The 16333-nt window shown below is 51.5% G+C and overlaps 5 protein-coding genes across 5 annotated transcripts; 3 read left to right on the plus strand and 2 right to left on the minus strand.

Annotated features, from left to right (window-relative positions):
* Nucleotides 1-1687: 1687 nt before the first annotated feature.
* On the minus strand, nucleotides 1688-2683 carry GUITHDRAFT_63496 (hypothetical protein; the record flags this gene model as incomplete). The annotated part of the gene is made up of 2 exons (XM_005841281.1): nucleotides 1688-1822; nucleotides 2225-2683. Coding segments are annotated over 2 exons (594 nt in total), but the record flags the coding sequence as incomplete, so codon positions are not given.
* Nucleotides 2684-5624: 2941 nt separating this feature from the next.
* Nucleotides 5625-8159, plus strand: GUITHDRAFT_160645 (hypothetical protein; the record flags this gene model as incomplete). The annotated part of the gene is made up of 12 exons (XM_005841282.1): nucleotides 5625-6156; nucleotides 6209-6281; nucleotides 6345-6436; nucleotides 6488-6579; nucleotides 6621-6686; nucleotides 6735-6803; nucleotides 6856-6894; nucleotides 7052-7192; nucleotides 7263-7353; nucleotides 7411-7677; nucleotides 7724-7955; nucleotides 8005-8159. 12 exons carry the CDS (start codon nucleotides 5625-5627, stop codon nucleotides 8078-8080), a joined length of 1770 nt encoding a protein of 589 aa, XP_005841339.1. The 3' UTR covers nucleotides 8081-8159.
* Nucleotides 8160-8665: 506 nt separating this feature from the next.
* On the plus strand, nucleotides 8666-9905 carry GUITHDRAFT_132107 (hypothetical protein; the record flags this gene model as incomplete). The annotated part of the gene is made up of 7 exons (XM_005841283.1): nucleotides 8666-8865; nucleotides 8926-9072; nucleotides 9130-9288; nucleotides 9353-9466; nucleotides 9519-9636; nucleotides 9693-9767; nucleotides 9792-9905. The coding sequence occupies 7 exons, from the start codon at nucleotides 8666-8668 to the stop codon at nucleotides 9903-9905; spliced, it is 927 nt and encodes a 308-aa protein (XP_005841340.1).
* Nucleotides 9906-12230: 2325 nt separating this feature from the next.
* GUITHDRAFT_91609 (hypothetical protein) lies at nucleotides 12231-14024 on the plus strand. Its single transcript, XM_005841284.1, has 3 exons — nucleotides 12231-12961; nucleotides 13011-13157; nucleotides 13213-14024. Exons 1-3 carry the CDS (start codon nucleotides 12239-12241, stop codon nucleotides 13903-13905), a joined length of 1563 nt encoding a protein of 520 aa, XP_005841341.1. The 5' UTR covers nucleotides 12231-12238; the 3' UTR covers nucleotides 13906-14024.
* Nucleotides 14025-14102: 78 nt separating this feature from the next.
* Nucleotides 14103-16313, minus strand: GUITHDRAFT_99844 (hypothetical protein; the record flags this gene model as incomplete). Its single annotated transcript, XM_005841285.1, has 13 exons — nucleotides 14103-14132; nucleotides 14178-14244; nucleotides 14299-14363; nucleotides 14415-14453; nucleotides 14498-14548; nucleotides 14594-14669; nucleotides 14724-14778; nucleotides 15009-15090; nucleotides 15136-15200; nucleotides 15257-15396; nucleotides 15445-15596; nucleotides 15659-15760; nucleotides 15915-16313. The coding sequence occupies 13 exons, from the start codon at nucleotides 16311-16313 to the stop codon at nucleotides 14103-14105; spliced, it is 1323 nt and encodes a 440-aa protein (XP_005841342.1).
* Between the last annotated feature and the right edge of the window lie 20 nt (nucleotides 16314-16333).

Raw genomic sequence — 16333 nt, forward strand, 5'->3', positions numbered from 1 at the left:
GGAGAGCTGATGGAGGTTGTGATGACAACCATGAACGCCGAGGATAGGAGCCTCCTGCCGGAAGGAGGCGCAGCGATCTGGTTCTCTTCGGCCGATACGATCCTGGCGGGATAGTCAAGAGCAACAAGCAAGAGAGTGGAAGAGCATTCTCACCAGACATTATCCGGAAAGACGCCGGCTGTCAATGCAACGGCTGTCAAGAAGCGAGTCGAAATGCCCTGGAAGGTCACAAGGGACATCCGCATCTGCGCTTGGAAGGTGACGACCACAGCAGATGGCATCCTCGATGACGGTGGTGGCTGCAGATGCGATTGAGAAACCGCATGACGTGATTTGCAATATCACCGTCGTTGATGCTGGAGAAGGCATAGTAGTAGAGGTGGAGGTGGAGGTGGAGGTGGAGGAAGTAGTAGTAGTCGCCATGGCGTCAGAGAACCAATTGGTACTCAAGTTTGTTGTCCCCCTTTCTAGATACAAGTCGGTGATGCTCCTATATATAAGAGGAGCTTGGATGGCCAGGACCCAAACCCCTCCTGTCGTGACAGAGAACTGAGAACTAGAGATATCTGTGACTTGGTACATTCCCCTGAGCAGAAAGTTGTGATGTTCTAAGGAGGGTTTGCTGTTCCATGACAGCATCACGGAGATGTTGGTGGGATAACGGGGAGCAAGGAATAGCCGCCATGTGTCGTTATCATCGGAAACGTTCCAGAAGAAGTAGGAGATTTCAGTTGGTTCAAGTTTCAACTGAAGCAACAGGTTGTTGTCCAAATGCTTTGTCTTCAACTCACATGCTTCTCCTGTGTGAAACAGGTCGCAACGACAGTACGTTCCTTCGCACTGCCCTGCTCCGTTGCAGCCGTAAGGGCAGTAAGGGCTAGGGCAACTTTCCTTCATCTCGATATTTCCTGTGACGACGATGGAGAACGGTTGAGGATCCACGGGAACATCCCATCCGAACACATATATCATGTACGTTCCTTGACCAGGGTTGGGCCACACCACCTGCCAGTGAAGTTACATGAAACACAGCTCAACTCTCCCTCCCCCCCTCCCCCCCTCCTCCCTCCTCTCGTTCCCTCTCGTTCTCTCTCTGGCTCTTTATCACCTGCTCGTTGTTGTTGAACCTGTCCCGCACCTGGTAGAATCCTGACTCATAGAACTGTTTCCCGTTCCCATACTTAGTCGCTCCGTCCGGCCCCACTACGGTCAGGTCCAGGTCGTTGACAAGAGCTTGAGAGGAGGCAGGGTGAGCAGGAGGATCCGTCCAGGCGATGGTGACACGCAGCTCGGCGCCTCCTCGACCATCCAGGCAGAAGGAGAACAGCTGCCTGTGTGCTATGCTGATGTTGTCCTGCACGCGGAGGATGAAGCCCTGCTTGTCGGGGGAGGGCAGGACGGTGGAGATGTTCACCAGGCCGTATCCCTGCTTGGTGGATGGGGGCAGCGAGCCAGTCTCGAGCCCGACGTGGTTGGCGCTGTGGAGGAGCATAGCTCTTAGGAGAGCAGAGGAAGGCTCGAAGGCTGTAACAGTGTTCGCTGAGGGGGAAAGAGCGTTCCCGGCTGAGAGTCCAGTAGAGAAGTACTCTCTTAGCAGGAGGGCCAGCCCAGCTACTGCTGGAGCTGCCATGGAGGTTCCCGACTTGTCAATCAAAGAGTCAATGCCGCAGTGGTACTGACCGAGATTGCCCTCGGAGCGAGCAGACACGACTTGCTGCCCGGGAGCAAGCAAGTCGGGCTTGAAGCGACCATCGTAGGTGGGGCCGAGGGAGGAGAAAGAGGCGACATTGGTGGCAAGGTCTGTGATGGCAGGAAGTTCTACCTGGACAGCATCTGGATGAGCCTGGATGGCGTCGTTGAGGACATTCCCATCATTGTAAGAGATAGCGAGGCAGGGGATAAGAGGCTTAAAGTCGTTGGCTGGGTACATAGCGACCACGTCCTCGGGCTTTGAGGCCTCGTTGTTGAAGAGGATCATACCAAGCGCGCTCGAGTCCTGCACGAAGGAGCTCTTCAACGAAAACGTGCATTGGCCCCTGCGAACAAGCACAAACTTCCCCGCTGCCACTGCTGCGTTGGTGAGCTGAGAACAGGCTTCTAGTGGCTCAGCGAGGACTATCTGCCCCTTCCTTCGTTCTCTCCCGTAGATCGGAGGACCGAAGATGGCAGGTACCATACTGGTAGTGTACCGCACGTTCTGTACCAGGAACCAGATGTCCCCGACTTGAGGAGACGTCCAGCCGTTCTCGGGGATCCCCGCCGAGGCCCCGACTGAGATGATGTTCTTCGCTACTGCCGGTTCCGACACACTTGCATAGGACGGCCCGTCGTTGCCCGCAGCAAAGATTATCAGGTAGTCAGGATGCAAGTAGGCGAAGTCGTCTGTGTGGTAAGTATCGATGCTGTACTCGTTGTTCAATCCACCCCACGAATTGCTGTGCACGTGCGCCCCACCCCCGCGTGCCAACGAGTAGACGCCGAGCTCGAGGTCTGCTGGGATGTTCAGATACCCTGACGCACTCGAGTCCCCGGCGTCTTGAAACACAACCTTGGCATCCGGAGCTACACCGCTCTCAGCTGCCAGGAATTGTGAATCTGCCTGTCCGTTGGCGTTCCCGCTCACAATCCCGCACACGTGCGTGCCGTGGCCTTCCACCACGTCCCCCACCGTTGAGTCTACCATGACAGTGTAGGACAAGATCTTGCGATGCCCTGAGCTCTGGGAGCTACAGCTGTTCGCACCTGTCTCGTAACACACGTCAACGTTGTGGTTGGGATCGTAGAAGAAGCAATGGCTGTAATCGATGCCCGTGTCCGTCACTGCGACCAGTTGGTCCTTCCCCGACAGACCCAGGACTTTCGATCGAGAGACGCCAAGGACTTGCTCTACCACGTACACATTCCGTAGCTTGGCTGCAGCCCCTGAGCTCGTTGGCAATTCGGAATTCTGCTTCACTAGGGGCCTCAACCTCCTACCTGAGTGAGGTGCAATCCATCTGACTTCTATCAGCGTTGATAACCAACTCAGAGTCTCGAGAGAGTAGTCGTCTAGAACGTCAATCAAGACCTGAGATGGTCAGCCAGGTCAGAGCCCGATGCGGCAAGAACAAAATCAACTCACAACGGACGAATTCACTTCAGGCTCTTGAAACTTGGCCACACTCCCCACTTTTTTCAACACTTGGGCTATATCTTGAAGGAATGATGCGGCATCGGTGGCAAGCTGTGCCGAGTAAGTGCCACAACGAGAGCCTTGGGTCGTGCTGCACCCTTGGAAGGAATCTGAAACATGGCTGCGGGACTCACGCAGCTTCGGCTCAGCATGAAGGAGTTTCTCAGCAAGTACTTTCGAGAGCTTCATAATAGACGGAACTTCAACAACATTCACAACTTCCTGAACTGTGCGAAGCTTTTTCATCTCCACTTGGTTTGCTTCCACTACGTAGGTGTTCAGCGGGATATACCTGTATACCCTCTTGCCCAAGACTTTCTCGATCTCCTGCCTTATCCGAGACCTGTTGATTCCTGATGTTTGCACCATGACTTGTCGTCTCTGCATAGAATTTCCTCGAGCCTCAGCCCTGAAATGAGGAAGCATCGAGACGCCGTCATGAATCGGACCATAGAAGTTACTTTTCATCTTGTCCCTGACCTCGGAATCAAGCTTCAGTATGTTGGATAGATCCCCCCCAAACTGAGGGTTGACGAGAAGGACAGGAGTTTGTGTGGTCATTGCAGACGACCACATAGACATGTAGAACAAAGAGATCACGTAAATGATACGTAGTTTCCCTGCAAATGTTCTGCTAGTTCTGCGCATGCTTGATACAATTTTCGTGTAGCCTTGCCTTCAATCGAGCAGGTTGTTTGACTTCATACAGCAGAAGCAATCTCAATCACTCGCAAAGAAGCTGCAAAGGACCTGCTCTTGTGCAGTGCCCTCTTGTCCCTCCCCCCTCCCTCCTCCCTCTCCAGCGTGCGATATGAAACCAAGGCAACAAAGCCATTGCTTAGTTAGACTAAAGTAGATAAAAAACTAAAGACTAGTGGGTGGGGTGGGTGGGTGGACGGGACTTTATCATACGTGGTCGACGTGGGGATTTAGTAGGGGTACTGAATGATTTTCCTGTAGTAGTTGTGACAGGGCGGAAGAGGAGGTGGGGGTACCTCTTAGTTTGATGTTTTTCTTTCCAGGCGCAGTGCTCCTGACCGTGCCTGGATGGCAGATTTCCCTTCGTACGGTATGCTGTCTTCCTCTCTAGTTCGCTCCTTCGACCTTTCTCTCCCTCCCTCTCTCTCCCTCTCTCTTCCTCTCAGGCCCCTTCCTCGCCTCCTCCTTGCTTCCAATCTGAGACCTCAGTGTAAACAGGGAGTTTGTACCTGCCACCATAGCGGTATTACATTCAACACCGTAGGGCCTCCGACTTCGCTCAGATGGAACTCTTTTGTCATCAGCCCTCGGAGGGTTTAATGCAGTAGCAATCAGGTCATAGTCAGACATGAGAAGGTTGCCCAATAAGGTGTATTAGATGTTTCAAACGTCGGGAATGTATGATATGTTTCAGAAGCCCTGCATTTTCAAGTGTGCGTATCTTACTTCTCTCATCTCCTTTTTCTTTCATCTTCCTCGCTAGACAATCTCAAGAAAAACATTGCAGTCCATGGGGTTTTGTCTCAATCACTTCCATTCATCGTGAAGGCTGTCTGGTGCAGCCGTGCTCGACAGCTGTTCCAAAAGAAATTTATGATGGTTGACAATTCGGAATCAAGAAGAAGAGAGTAAGACACAGGTGGAGAACCGTCTGCATTGAAGCTGCAAAAGATGTATTGACATCAAGGTTGAGGTGATTCCAAGTCATTTGTCCCCAGGACAAAAGCAAAAATTCACAGCGCCAGGGCGTGTTGAATCTTATCTCAATTCCGATTTTATTCTTTTAGCATAGCAGCAGTCCGCAGATCAGACTACGTGCAACATAATGCATGTTCATCCATTGGAGCAAAAGAAATCTTCAATCCTACTAGTAAAGAATTTCTCCTGTGTTCCCTTGATTCTCAAACACCGAATCGGTCAAACAACACGATGAGCAAAGGCGACGTGCAAAGGACTGAATCAGACATAGCAGGATGAAAACAAAAAGATACGAGGAGAGTCAATGAAGAAATTATATCAAAAGCTACCACAACACATTGAACACATGTACAAAGTTGGCCCGGAGCAAAAACAATGTTTCATCACGGCAACAAAGGTCTTGAAACTTAGCAACATAACATCAAGGATGGACAGCTCCTCTCTTCACACTCTCTGACATGTTCACTGACATGTTCACTGACATGTTCACTGACATGTTCACTGACATGTTCACTGACATGTTTCTCGCCTCGGCTCCTCCTCTTCCTGCCTGTCGCCTCATAGTGTGGGGCGCAAGAGCTTCACGAGCGGCCCCCGAAACCCCTTATTTTCGACATTTCAATATCTTACTCAAAATTTTCAATATTACTTAATTTTGTGTAATATGATTTCGCAATTTCTTCAATATTATACTCTGTATTTTCAATTGTTCAACACTTGACCCCCCACTTTAACGTTATCGATTCACAGACCACCCATCCTCAGGCAGGGGGCCATGCTCGCATCGGCGCCGCTACGTCTCATCCTCCTCGGCGTCCTCTATGGACGGCTCGATGCCTTCCAACCAGCTGCATATGCTCCAGGACGTCTATCCTCCTTCTCCTCCCCCACCTCTAGCTTCTTCTCTTCCTTGAGGCCAAGATGTCTGCCGCCCGTAGCATCCAAGCTCCCTCACAGGAGCTTCATCCCTGCGAGCGGGAGGAGGACAGAGACTTTCGGGCAGGGCGTTCACTGTGTGCTGTCGATGACGACCGACGATGCACAAGTTAGCGTGGCGGATAATTCTTACTTCAGTACCGTTGGGCTGATACCAGAGTTGTGTGCGGCGCTCGGCGATATGAACATCAACACGCCTACAGCCATTCAGAAAGAATCGTTGCCGCTCTCTCTTGCGGGAGAAAGCGTCTTGCTCTGTGCCGAGACGGGATCGGGAAAGTCCCTGGCGTTTCTTCTGCCACTTGTAAACCGCTTGAAAGTCGATGAGTTTGTCCTTGGCATTAACGCCAGGCCAAAACGTCCAAGAGCGGGTGAGAGATGTAACTAGTAGCTGTTGCATGCCTCTGATTCTGGTTGTTGCAGTCGTTATTGTCCCAACGAGAGAGCTTGGATCGCAGATCTTGGGAGTAGCTAAGGGTCTTTCAAAGCATGCCAAGTGAGTAGTCCTTCTCGACTTTCTGTTGCCCTTTCGCTTGTCCTCAGACCCTGCTCCCAACAGGTTCTCCAGCTTAGGCCTGCTGGGAGGAGCCTCTTCAGCCATGCAGGCAAAGCGCCTGGAACAGCCAGTCGATCTTGTGATTGCGACACCTGGTGGGCAACAGCTGAGGAGGTGGGAAGGGAGAGCTGAGCGAGTTGCTGCAGGGAGGCTGCTGGATCACATCAATGACAACCACCTCTCGTTGGGAGACGTCAGGTTCGTCGTGGCCGACGAGGCAGACACCATGGCTGCTCAGGTGCGAGAAAGTTGCGACCTGCGTGTGTGACGAGCTTCAAGGGTTTCGGCGAAGAGCTCAGGAAGATCTTCGAGGCCATCAGCGGGGCCAGCACAGCCGCACGGGAGGTGTGGGAGAGGAACTGAGAGCGGCGGTGGACTGATGCTCTTGGACAGAACTACGTTAAAAGTGAAGAATTGCGAGCAAAGCTGGAAGCAAAGCTTGCTGTCGAGTCCGATGTGGTGGTAAGCCATGGTTGCTCCGAGCGCTGCCTGATCCTTTGACGCTTCCTGTTAGGAGATTGAATCTATCAAGAATCAAGTGAAGAGCGACGATGTCAGGGGGGCAGGGTTGCTGATTCTGCGATTGCAGATGAGTGTCAGACGGGGCCCCTTCCATCCCAAGGATCGCGGGATCGTTCAGTGTATGCTCGCTGCCGCCACGTTCCCGCATCCGTCAAGAACATTATCTCGTCCACTTTCCCTCGTTACAGAGAAGTGCAGACGAAATCAGCCCACAGAGTGAGAGCTCGAGTGAGGACAATCTCGGTTTGACCCCAAGGCAGGTCTCGGATAGGATCTTCCAGGAGTTTGTGTCTGTCTCGGCGGGAGACAGGGCGCAAACGCTCTTGGAGGTAAGAACAACCTTGCATCTTGTTGAAGACGGAAAGTTATCGTTTCTGCCCTGTTTGATGATACATGCAGGTACTCGACAGAGGGAGAAGAATGAATACACAGACTTGGGCAAAGTCCAGAGAGCTTGATGAGAAGACTCGAGACGCTACGATCATATTCTGTGAGACAATCAGGTTGCAGAATACAGCAATTGCGCGCTGATCCTGTGTCTTGCCAGGCAATACCAAAGATAGCGCGATGTTTGCAGCGAAGCTGCTCCGGGAGAACGACTATGACGTGGCAGAGGGCCATGGATGGGTCGCCCAGCATGAGAGGGTTGTACAGATCAAAGAGTTCATGTCCGGGGAGAAGAAGATTCTTGTTGCTACAGACATCATCGCAAGGGGCATCGACACCGTCCATGTCTCCCACGTCATCAACTTCGACTTCCCCTTGAACCCCGTGGACTATCTCCACAGGATCGGAAGGACAGGGAGAGGAGGAGGTAGCGCCGGCTCCGGATTCCCTCCTAGTTCCTGACGCTGTGCCAGGCACGGGACGTGTTACCAACCTCATCACGAAGAGGGACTACACCCTCGCTATGGCAATCGAGCGAGCGACGAAGTTGGGGCAGCCGATCGAGTCCTTGAGCTCGAGGAAGGCCGACTACGTGCAGGGAATGCCGGGGAAGCTCAAGACGGAGATCAAACGTGTCAAGACGACGAAGCAGGAAGGGACTGCGACGCTGGGGCGTGTGAGGACCACCGCTGCTCGGACGGAAGGGTTCGTTCGATCATGCAAAGACTTGTAGCGAACTGACTGGCTGCTGCAGTGGGGCAAAGAGGAAACCGAAAGACACCACGGCCAAGTCTCTCAAGAGGATCCCTAAGCGCAAGAGACGCTCTTGAGGGCTGACTGGGCTTGTTGAGCGTTGTAATGCTGTAAAAGTTCTTTGGCAGTTTGTACAATAAATCCTTGACCGACTTGAGTGACCTTTGGGTATTGTCAAGATTGTAGCTGAAAGCATAGATCATGGTTCTCATCTCGATTCTTTTCCTTCTCCCCTCCCTGCTTCTCTTTCTCGTTCTTCCGAGCTCTTCGCCTCAGATCATGTCGTTACCTCCTGTGAGCTCGTCAAGGGAGCAGGACTGGGTGAGCACTTCGCAAGACTAGAATCTGCACTGGCAACAAGTAAGGGGGAGGGTGGGGACATGGCTCTCTTTACTATGCCTCTCACATATAAAAAGTGGTATGTTGGAGCTCGACGGAGGGGAAAGTAAAAAGTCAGTTTTTACTTTGAAAGCGCTGCGATGGCGACGTCTGGTGGAGGAAGGGACGGGGGAGAGAGAGGGAAGGAGGTTTACAGCGAGTGAGGACGAACGCCGAGGAGACGACAAGAGCAAGGGATGGCGATGGGAGAAAGGCAAAGTTAGGGGAGAGGAGAGGAGGAGATGAGTCTGAGGTGAAGGGACTGAGAAATCAGCCTGAGAAGCATGTCCTTCGGACGCTTCTACGACGACTTGTTCGAGCTGCAGCTGACCCTGACTCGAGCTGAGGAGATGATGAGTCAAAGAGCCATGGAGGAATTGTTCGTTGATATCTGCGCGCAATGCTTCTACTTCTCAAGGGCGGTATCCGATCACTTTCTCTGGGTAGAACTCGAAGACTGCCTCTGCTCGGCAGAGATCGTGAGGTGAGTAAGAACATGAACGCTGTGTGCGCTGCTGTGAAAGTTTTGACTGTTGTGTGCAAGGGGGTATGTCCTAAGATTTCCACGGAAAGAATCGAAGCAAGAGGCGCTGAGCTTCTTGTTGGTCAACTACGACCAAGTACAAGCGAATATGATGTCGGATGGCTATGATTGTAAATTATTGCGATGCTTCTTGAAGGATATGAGAAGGTGAATAGATCATTGTTTTAAGTGATGTCGTGACCAGTTCTGATTCCTTGTGCTCAGGGCCCTCCTACTTCCAGGGATGAAGCCTGAACACGATTATTATCATGGCAATTTCCCAACAACTGCCAAGACTTCATCTCTAATCCTGCCATCTTGGGATATGGTCACGACTTGGGAAAGACCACCGTCTAGCTCGGCACCAGCAGAGCTGAACGTGCGGTAAGTGTTAGAAAGCTGTTGCACTGCGTCAAATCAAAACTCACCTGACTACTGTTGCCACTAGCTTTACGGACAACAATCTGAACATGACTCCGACAGCAAGCAAGAGGTTGCACTATGACGTTACAATGTCGCCAAACGATCACTCTGCGAAGTTGAGCCCGAAGAGAGACAACAAGTGATTTGATCTTCGAACTCTTCATGCAATACCCCTCACTGTCCTTGAGCAGCACTTTGATAGATCAGATCTCACTGAGCGAGTCCAGTGAGGTCGACTTGACTATCAGCTCTGTTCCGAGCAGCGCAGAGAGGGACTCGGGGAACACGTTTCCTGGTGGATCATCACAGGTCAGCTTGCGCAAGTTGTGATGCTGCGTTCATCAAACTTTCAACTTCATGTGCAGCTGTTGAGACTGATCAAATCACTGCAGAGCGCGAGCGAGAGAAATAGCTCTGAGCCAGATCGCACCGAGACATTGGTGAGATACATCTCGTTCTCACAGGTCGGCAGACAGGAGATGGACGCAGCGGCACTCAAGCCTGCACAGCTGCTGGGCACGGTGGCGGAGATGCAGACTTCGATGAAGCATACTGCTTGCCCGTACGAGTTGATGTAGCCTCGCACTTACCAGTGTAGTACTAATCAGTGAAGTTGCCACTGAATCCGACCGAATCATTCAATGCCACTGCCGTGACGGTACCGTACCGGGCACCGTAGTGTCACGGTCAGTACGGAGTACGGTACTGAGACGGTGAACACCGTTTACGGTCGGTTCCGAGACTCCCGCCGGCAGACGGTGAGGCAGCAAGTACGGGCCGGCGGCAAGTCCGTCTGACGCGCTCAGCCGCTGACTCAAAGCCGCTATGACCCGGACCGTACTGCCAGTCGGACTACGGCCTGGCCCGGCTGCCCCGGCCCGGTGAGTCCCGAGGGCCGCCAGGGCGGGGCGAGCGCTCCACACAAGGAATGAACCCCTCCTTTTCCCACAATCAGGACTAGCAGGACCGGTGGGTCAGGGAGTCTCAAACAAGGACACGTGCGTGAATCACCACCCCTCCATGCAGAATTGCACCCCCATGATCACCCTACCCCTGTTCTTCCTCAGATTGCCCAAACCCGTCCAAACTTTGTTCCACCAGTCACCAACTGGGAAGAAGCATCGAACATTCAGGGTGGGGTACCTCACCCTACCCCTTATCAGCCATACACTGTCATGAATCCCCTTGCACCTCTAACTGTATTGTACCCCTCTACATCCATTGTAAAGGACCCGTCCTCAATGAGACCCCCTACCCCTCCGAGCCAAGTACCCGAATGCCCCGCCAGACGATCGAATGGGTCCATTCAAATAAAACCGGTCCTTGACCAGGAAAAGGAGGGGTGGTATTCCTTGAAGGCCTCGTGAGGCAGAAGTTATAGGTAGGGTCAAGGGTAGGGTGGCTGACGGTGGCACTTGGAGGCTAGTTTGCAAGTCCTCCAGAATGTGGGGTGGGGTTCAAGTTCAGAGAGTGATCAAAATTCAGTCTAGACATATTAAGGTATTCATCGATTAAAGCTATAAGTCAATTCGCTATAGTATGTCCTTAGCTCTGGAAAGACTGCCATCGAACGCTCGGGTTCCTTGGAGTACGGGTACTAGAAACTCTGGAAGGTGGCACCCATCATCGGGGGAATCGAACACTGATATAATGAGAGGTGGGTGGTAGTTTGAAAAGTGGGGACACCAAATGACATGGGTGTTCATGGAAGGGGTATTGACAAGGGGGTCCTGCTTGAGGAGAAAGTACCGGGGTCCCACACTCATGCTACAGGAATTCTTTATAGGTAGGGTACTTATATGGGGGTAGTAGCAGAACCATGTTCGGTAAGCAAGTCCTGCCAACCGGGTCAAACGGAGGTGAAGGGTAGGGGTAGGACCAGGATATTTAAGTGGGTACCCAATTCGAAGGATGTTCGGAGGTCATCCATGGAGGGTTCTTTTCTTAATGCTACCATAATAAAAAGTGACATAGGTCCTACCCTTGTGAAGTCACCATCACCTTGGGATCTACATGAAACTGAGGGTGGAGAATACCACCGGTCATACGCCATTTGAATTCAAACCATGAGGGAGATAGGGGTCTGCTAGGTCTCAGGCAATGATTGATTGGGCAATCCATTTTTAGTAGTATACTGTTTCCGAATGGGTAGGGTATTATGAATTTGGGGTGGTAGGATGTAGGGGTGGGTTTGAGTGGGTACTTTCGTTGCTCTTCTGAGGGGTACCTATAGTGGGAATATGACTAATGTTGTTGAAAGGGGGTATGCACTCTAAAGAAGTCACTGAGGGTAGGTGGGGGTAGAAGGTATGGGGACGCCTGGGGTAGGGTAATGAATTTGTCAGAGTGTTCTAGGGTAGGGGGTAGAACCAAGGGCAGGAGAAAGGGTAGGGGGTTCTAGGGGGTGGAAAAGAGTCTGCCGCGCGACTGGAGATGCAGTAGTGGCATGTGCCAAGGCTGGGAGGACAAAGTTAGAGGATGGAGAAGATGTACTGACATAGATAGTGGATAGAACGAGATGTTGTCTTGCTCCGAACCTTCATTGCAGATAGTTTTGTGAACCCAGAGAGATTTTATCACTTTTCTTCATGGATTCAGTGAAATGTCTCGTGTTCATTTCGTAGCTCAACAGCGGGGTTTGATTACTCCATTTTTGCTCAAAGTTTGTACACGAGACAGCTACCTGATCCAAGACGGAAATCATGTGTTTAGTTCTACCTATGATAGGAATGTTGTTGAAGACTTTTGGTCTGTTTCGAAACTACGGTTTTCTTGGTTTACTTGTTGTCATATTCCAGTTTTCTATTCTTAGAAGCATTTATTCATGATTCACACTGCAAGATGATAACATATTTGTGATTTGAAATGCTAAGTGCGAATACTGCATGCTGATACTTTCAACAGTTAAACTATGACGAGCACGGAGTCATTTTTCGACGGTCCTTTCGAAGTCGAGAGCGACAAGGTCAACTACACTGATGAGGCTATCTTTGCCACCTACTCCTACCAGACCACAATGGTAGAGAACCGAAATGGGAAGACGGTTGTCATGCCTCAGACACAAAACTTCGAATTCAAGACGGATCGCCAGGTCCCAAGGGTGGGAGCAATGTTTGTCGGATGGGGAGGAAACAACGGCACCACGGTCACGGCAAGTATAATTGCAAACCGCCATGGCATCGTATGGAACAAGAAGGAAGGAGAAGTCCGCTCGAACTACTTCGGCTCTCTCACTCAGTCCTCGACCATCCGGATCGGCAACAACGAGTGCGGAGACAACGTTTACATTCCCTTCAAGAACCTTCTGCCTATGGTCAATCCCAACGATCTGGTCATTGGAGGTTGGGACATCTGCAGCACCCCCCTTGGAGACGCCATGAAGAACGCCAAGGTTCTTGACTATGACCTGCAGCGCCAGGTTTACGACGAGATGCAAAAGCTGAGACCACTTCCGTCGGTTTACTTCCCAGACTTTATTGCCGCAAACCAGGCAGGGAGAGCTACCAATGTCCTGAAGGGAAGCAAGCAAGAGCAGCTTGACCAGATCAGGAAGGATATTCGTGATTTCAAGTCTGCCAACAATTTGGACAAAGTGATTGTCCTGTGGACTGCCAATACAGAGAGATTTGCTGAGGTGAGGCTTTGAATGTTAGGTTTCATTTATCCTCTGACGCGCAATCAAGATCCAAACAGGCGTGAACGACACTGCAGAGAACCTCCTTGCTGCAGTTCAGCGTGGCGAGTCAGAAATCTCTCCTTCCACCGTCTTCGCGATTGCCAGTATCCTGGAAGGCGCTTCCTACATCAATGGCTCTCCTCAGAACACCTTTGTAAGTGTCCCTAGACTGCTGTACTTCGCCCTTCCTGACGTGAACTTGTCTCAAGGTTCCTGGAGTCCTCGAGCTTGCTGAGGAGAAGCAGGTGTTCATCGGCGGAGATGACTTCAAGTCCGGACAGACCAAGGTCAAGTCTGTCCTTGTCGATTTCTTGATCAGCGCTGGCATCAAGGTGAAATCCATCGTCTCTTACAATCATCTCGGAAACAACGATGGGAGAAACTTGTCTCAACCCGAGATGTTCCGCTCCAAGGAAATCTCCAAGTCCAATGTGGTCGACGACATGGTTGCCTCAAACAACATTTTGTACGAACCAGGAGAGCACCCCGATCACGTTGTGGTCATCAAGTACGTCCCCAACGTTGGAGATAGCAAGCGTGCGATGGACGAGTATGTTTCCGAGATCTTCATGGGAGGAACCAACACCATTGTGATGCACAACACGTGCGAAGACTCGTTGCTTGCCGCTCCTATCATCATTGACCTTGTTCTCTTGTGCGAGTTATTCGAGAGAGTACAGCTCAAGCGGGAGGGAGCGAAGGAATATGAACGCTTCCATCCGGTCTTGTCGGTGCTTAGCTTCCTTCTGAAGGCTCCTTTGGTCCCACCTGGAACTCCAGTTGTCAACGCGCTCTTCACCCAGAGGCAATGCATGGTGAACATCATGAGGGCTTGTTTGGGTCTTGCTCCCGAGAACAATATGCTCCTTGAGCACAAACTTAACCGCAACTGCAGCATGTAGACGTGCGAAGCTTCCTAGGTAGCAAGACAGAGACAGACAGGATCAAAAGTCTCTCGCTCTTGCATCCTTGTGTTTTACCTTAAACTAGAGAACCAACCTTTAATGAAAGCCACAAATACAATCTTACAAGAGTGTTGCATGTCACACCCTTAGCAAGGCTGGTATCTCTGTGTTGCTGCTTCTGAGTTTACAAAATCTTACACCATCACGATGGATTTGGTCATATCCTGTTAAGTCGTCAACATCATCATTTACAACAAACAGCATCTGACCTGAGGGTTGCTGAGCCCGTGGTTCGTGAACGTCTTGGAAGCCGAGGATTCACCGATCTCAGTCAGCCTGTAGAGTGACAGCAAACTTCATGGATAGGAAACGCGCAAGCAAAGTCATCACCTGCCAACGAAGGGCCCATCCTCGTCCTCCGGGAACGCGAAGAAGTCGGCGATGAGTCTTGGGGCCTGTTACGAGGAGGAAGCGTCAAAAGAACGGGAGACGATTTATGCCCTGACCTGCTCCAAGGAGGAGATGTAGAAGTCTGGATCGAGAACCTACGCTCCAGTCACTTTGTTCTCCTGGCATTGCCTCCTCACACCGTGTCTCGTGCCCTTGTCACGACTGTGTCGGCTTCTGGTATCGGTCCGAGCTGTGAGACATGTCAAAGTTGGACGGATGCACCCAAGTGAAGGACCTTGGAGACGTCCATTTCAGGATTCTTCATCTTGTATTCTGCTGCTGTCTGTGTATATTCTGCACGAAAGACGGTTCTGTTCTGGACGTCAAGGCGACAGCCGGGATGTCGTCGAGGAAACAAAAATTACCCCGGGGCAACGCAATAGTCCTTGAGGTAGGTCATGAGATAAGGTGGTTTCGCTCCTGATGAGAGAGGTCAGAGACTTGGAGAGGACTCAAAGGGGACATCGTAGGCAAGTGCTTCTGACGGAGATGGATGTTGAAAACATCAGGTAGATCAGAGTTGAGCCGTGATGCGTCCAGCAAGTATCAAAGGATCAAAGGGGAGGAGATAGGAAATATCAAGGGGAGGAAATGGGTTGAACTCATTGCGGATGGAAGCAGAACGAGTAGATGCAAAGGGTGCATGGGACCTGTGTTGATGGTCTTGGAGAGATCGAGTTGACCGTCCTCCAGTTTCACAGAGCCGATGAAGAGATCAAGATCGCTCGGCTTCTGCTGTACCAGTCACATTGCATGCCATTGACTTTCGCTTCCAACCTCAGGGCAGCGTCTCGGTGGATTGTACTTGCGCGGACAAGGGATAGGCTTTCTGAGCATCCGGTCTGACAGTGGCAGCATGTATCAGCATCACACGATAGTTGTTCCAAGGCAGCGACACCTGGAACGACGCTCGAACCGTCAATGCGCACTTCCTTGGAGTAGTGAGAGCTCCCGGGGATCTGCTTGGACAAGCCGACGTCGCTGACGATGCTAAGCTTCGTTTCTACATTCCCAGGATTGAAGACGGCACTGAAGAACCTTCCTTGCCAAGTCAACCAACAGGTCGTACCGCAGAGGAGACCGTACCTTGCATCCGCATCATCGTCCAGAGTCTGCAAGTGCATCTGCGCCTGCATCTTGTTCCACACCTTCAACCTGAACGACTCGACGGAGTCCGCTATCCTGCACTTGATAGGAACCTTTTCTCCATGCAGATCATTGACAAACACCGTGATGGTCTGCAGGAGATGGAGTGATTCAGCCTCCACAGTGCTTTCCCATCATATGGCTCTGAGTTTACCTCGTAAGGGGTGGGCTGTGGCCTCTGACCAGGCCAGCTCTTCTTGTTCAAGGTGAACCGATCAGTCTTGTACGGCCCGAAATCGATAGGAGAGTTCTCTTCCTGGAAGCAACATACCTCAGATAGGGTTGGGGAACAGTAACAGATCACAAGCAATTCCAGATACAAACTTATTTTCCCGTCCTCTCCTCTCCCACCAACCAAATTTCCCAGGCCAAGTTCCCGACCACACACTGAATAACAATCTTTGACCCACCTGCTTGACCCCGAAGCAAGGCAGGACTTCATCCACCTGCCGCTCCTTCTCCCAGGAGTCGCTGGTTCCTCTCTCGGTCTTCTCGTACTCTACGGATCCGAGCAGCCATGACAGACTCTGAACAGGCTCATAATCCACCGCCGGTGGCCCCGGTGCATTGCGAACCATCCCAAGCGTCGTCCGGGACCCTCGTCCCCGCACATACATTGTCTTGGACGGGCCCGCACCGATAAAGAACACAGCTCGCCTCATCAGAGACAGGTTTGACCGTTGACCAAAATGAAACCGGCAGACAGACCACAACAATCCGAAGAGGTGCAAAATGAGTAGAGCAACTTCGCAACGTTTGGCATTGTTGCCCGTCAAAACTAGAAAGGGTCCCCAAACTTTAGACCGCATCGTTTGGGATTGTTGCGCTT

The sequence above is a fragment of the Guillardia theta genome (assembly GCF_000315625.1).
Source record: "Guillardia theta CCMP2712 unplaced genomic scaffold GUITHscaffold_3, whole genome shotgun sequence".
In the NCBI taxonomy this organism is placed as follows: domain Eukaryota; class Cryptophyceae; order Pyrenomonadales; family Geminigeraceae; genus Guillardia; species Guillardia theta.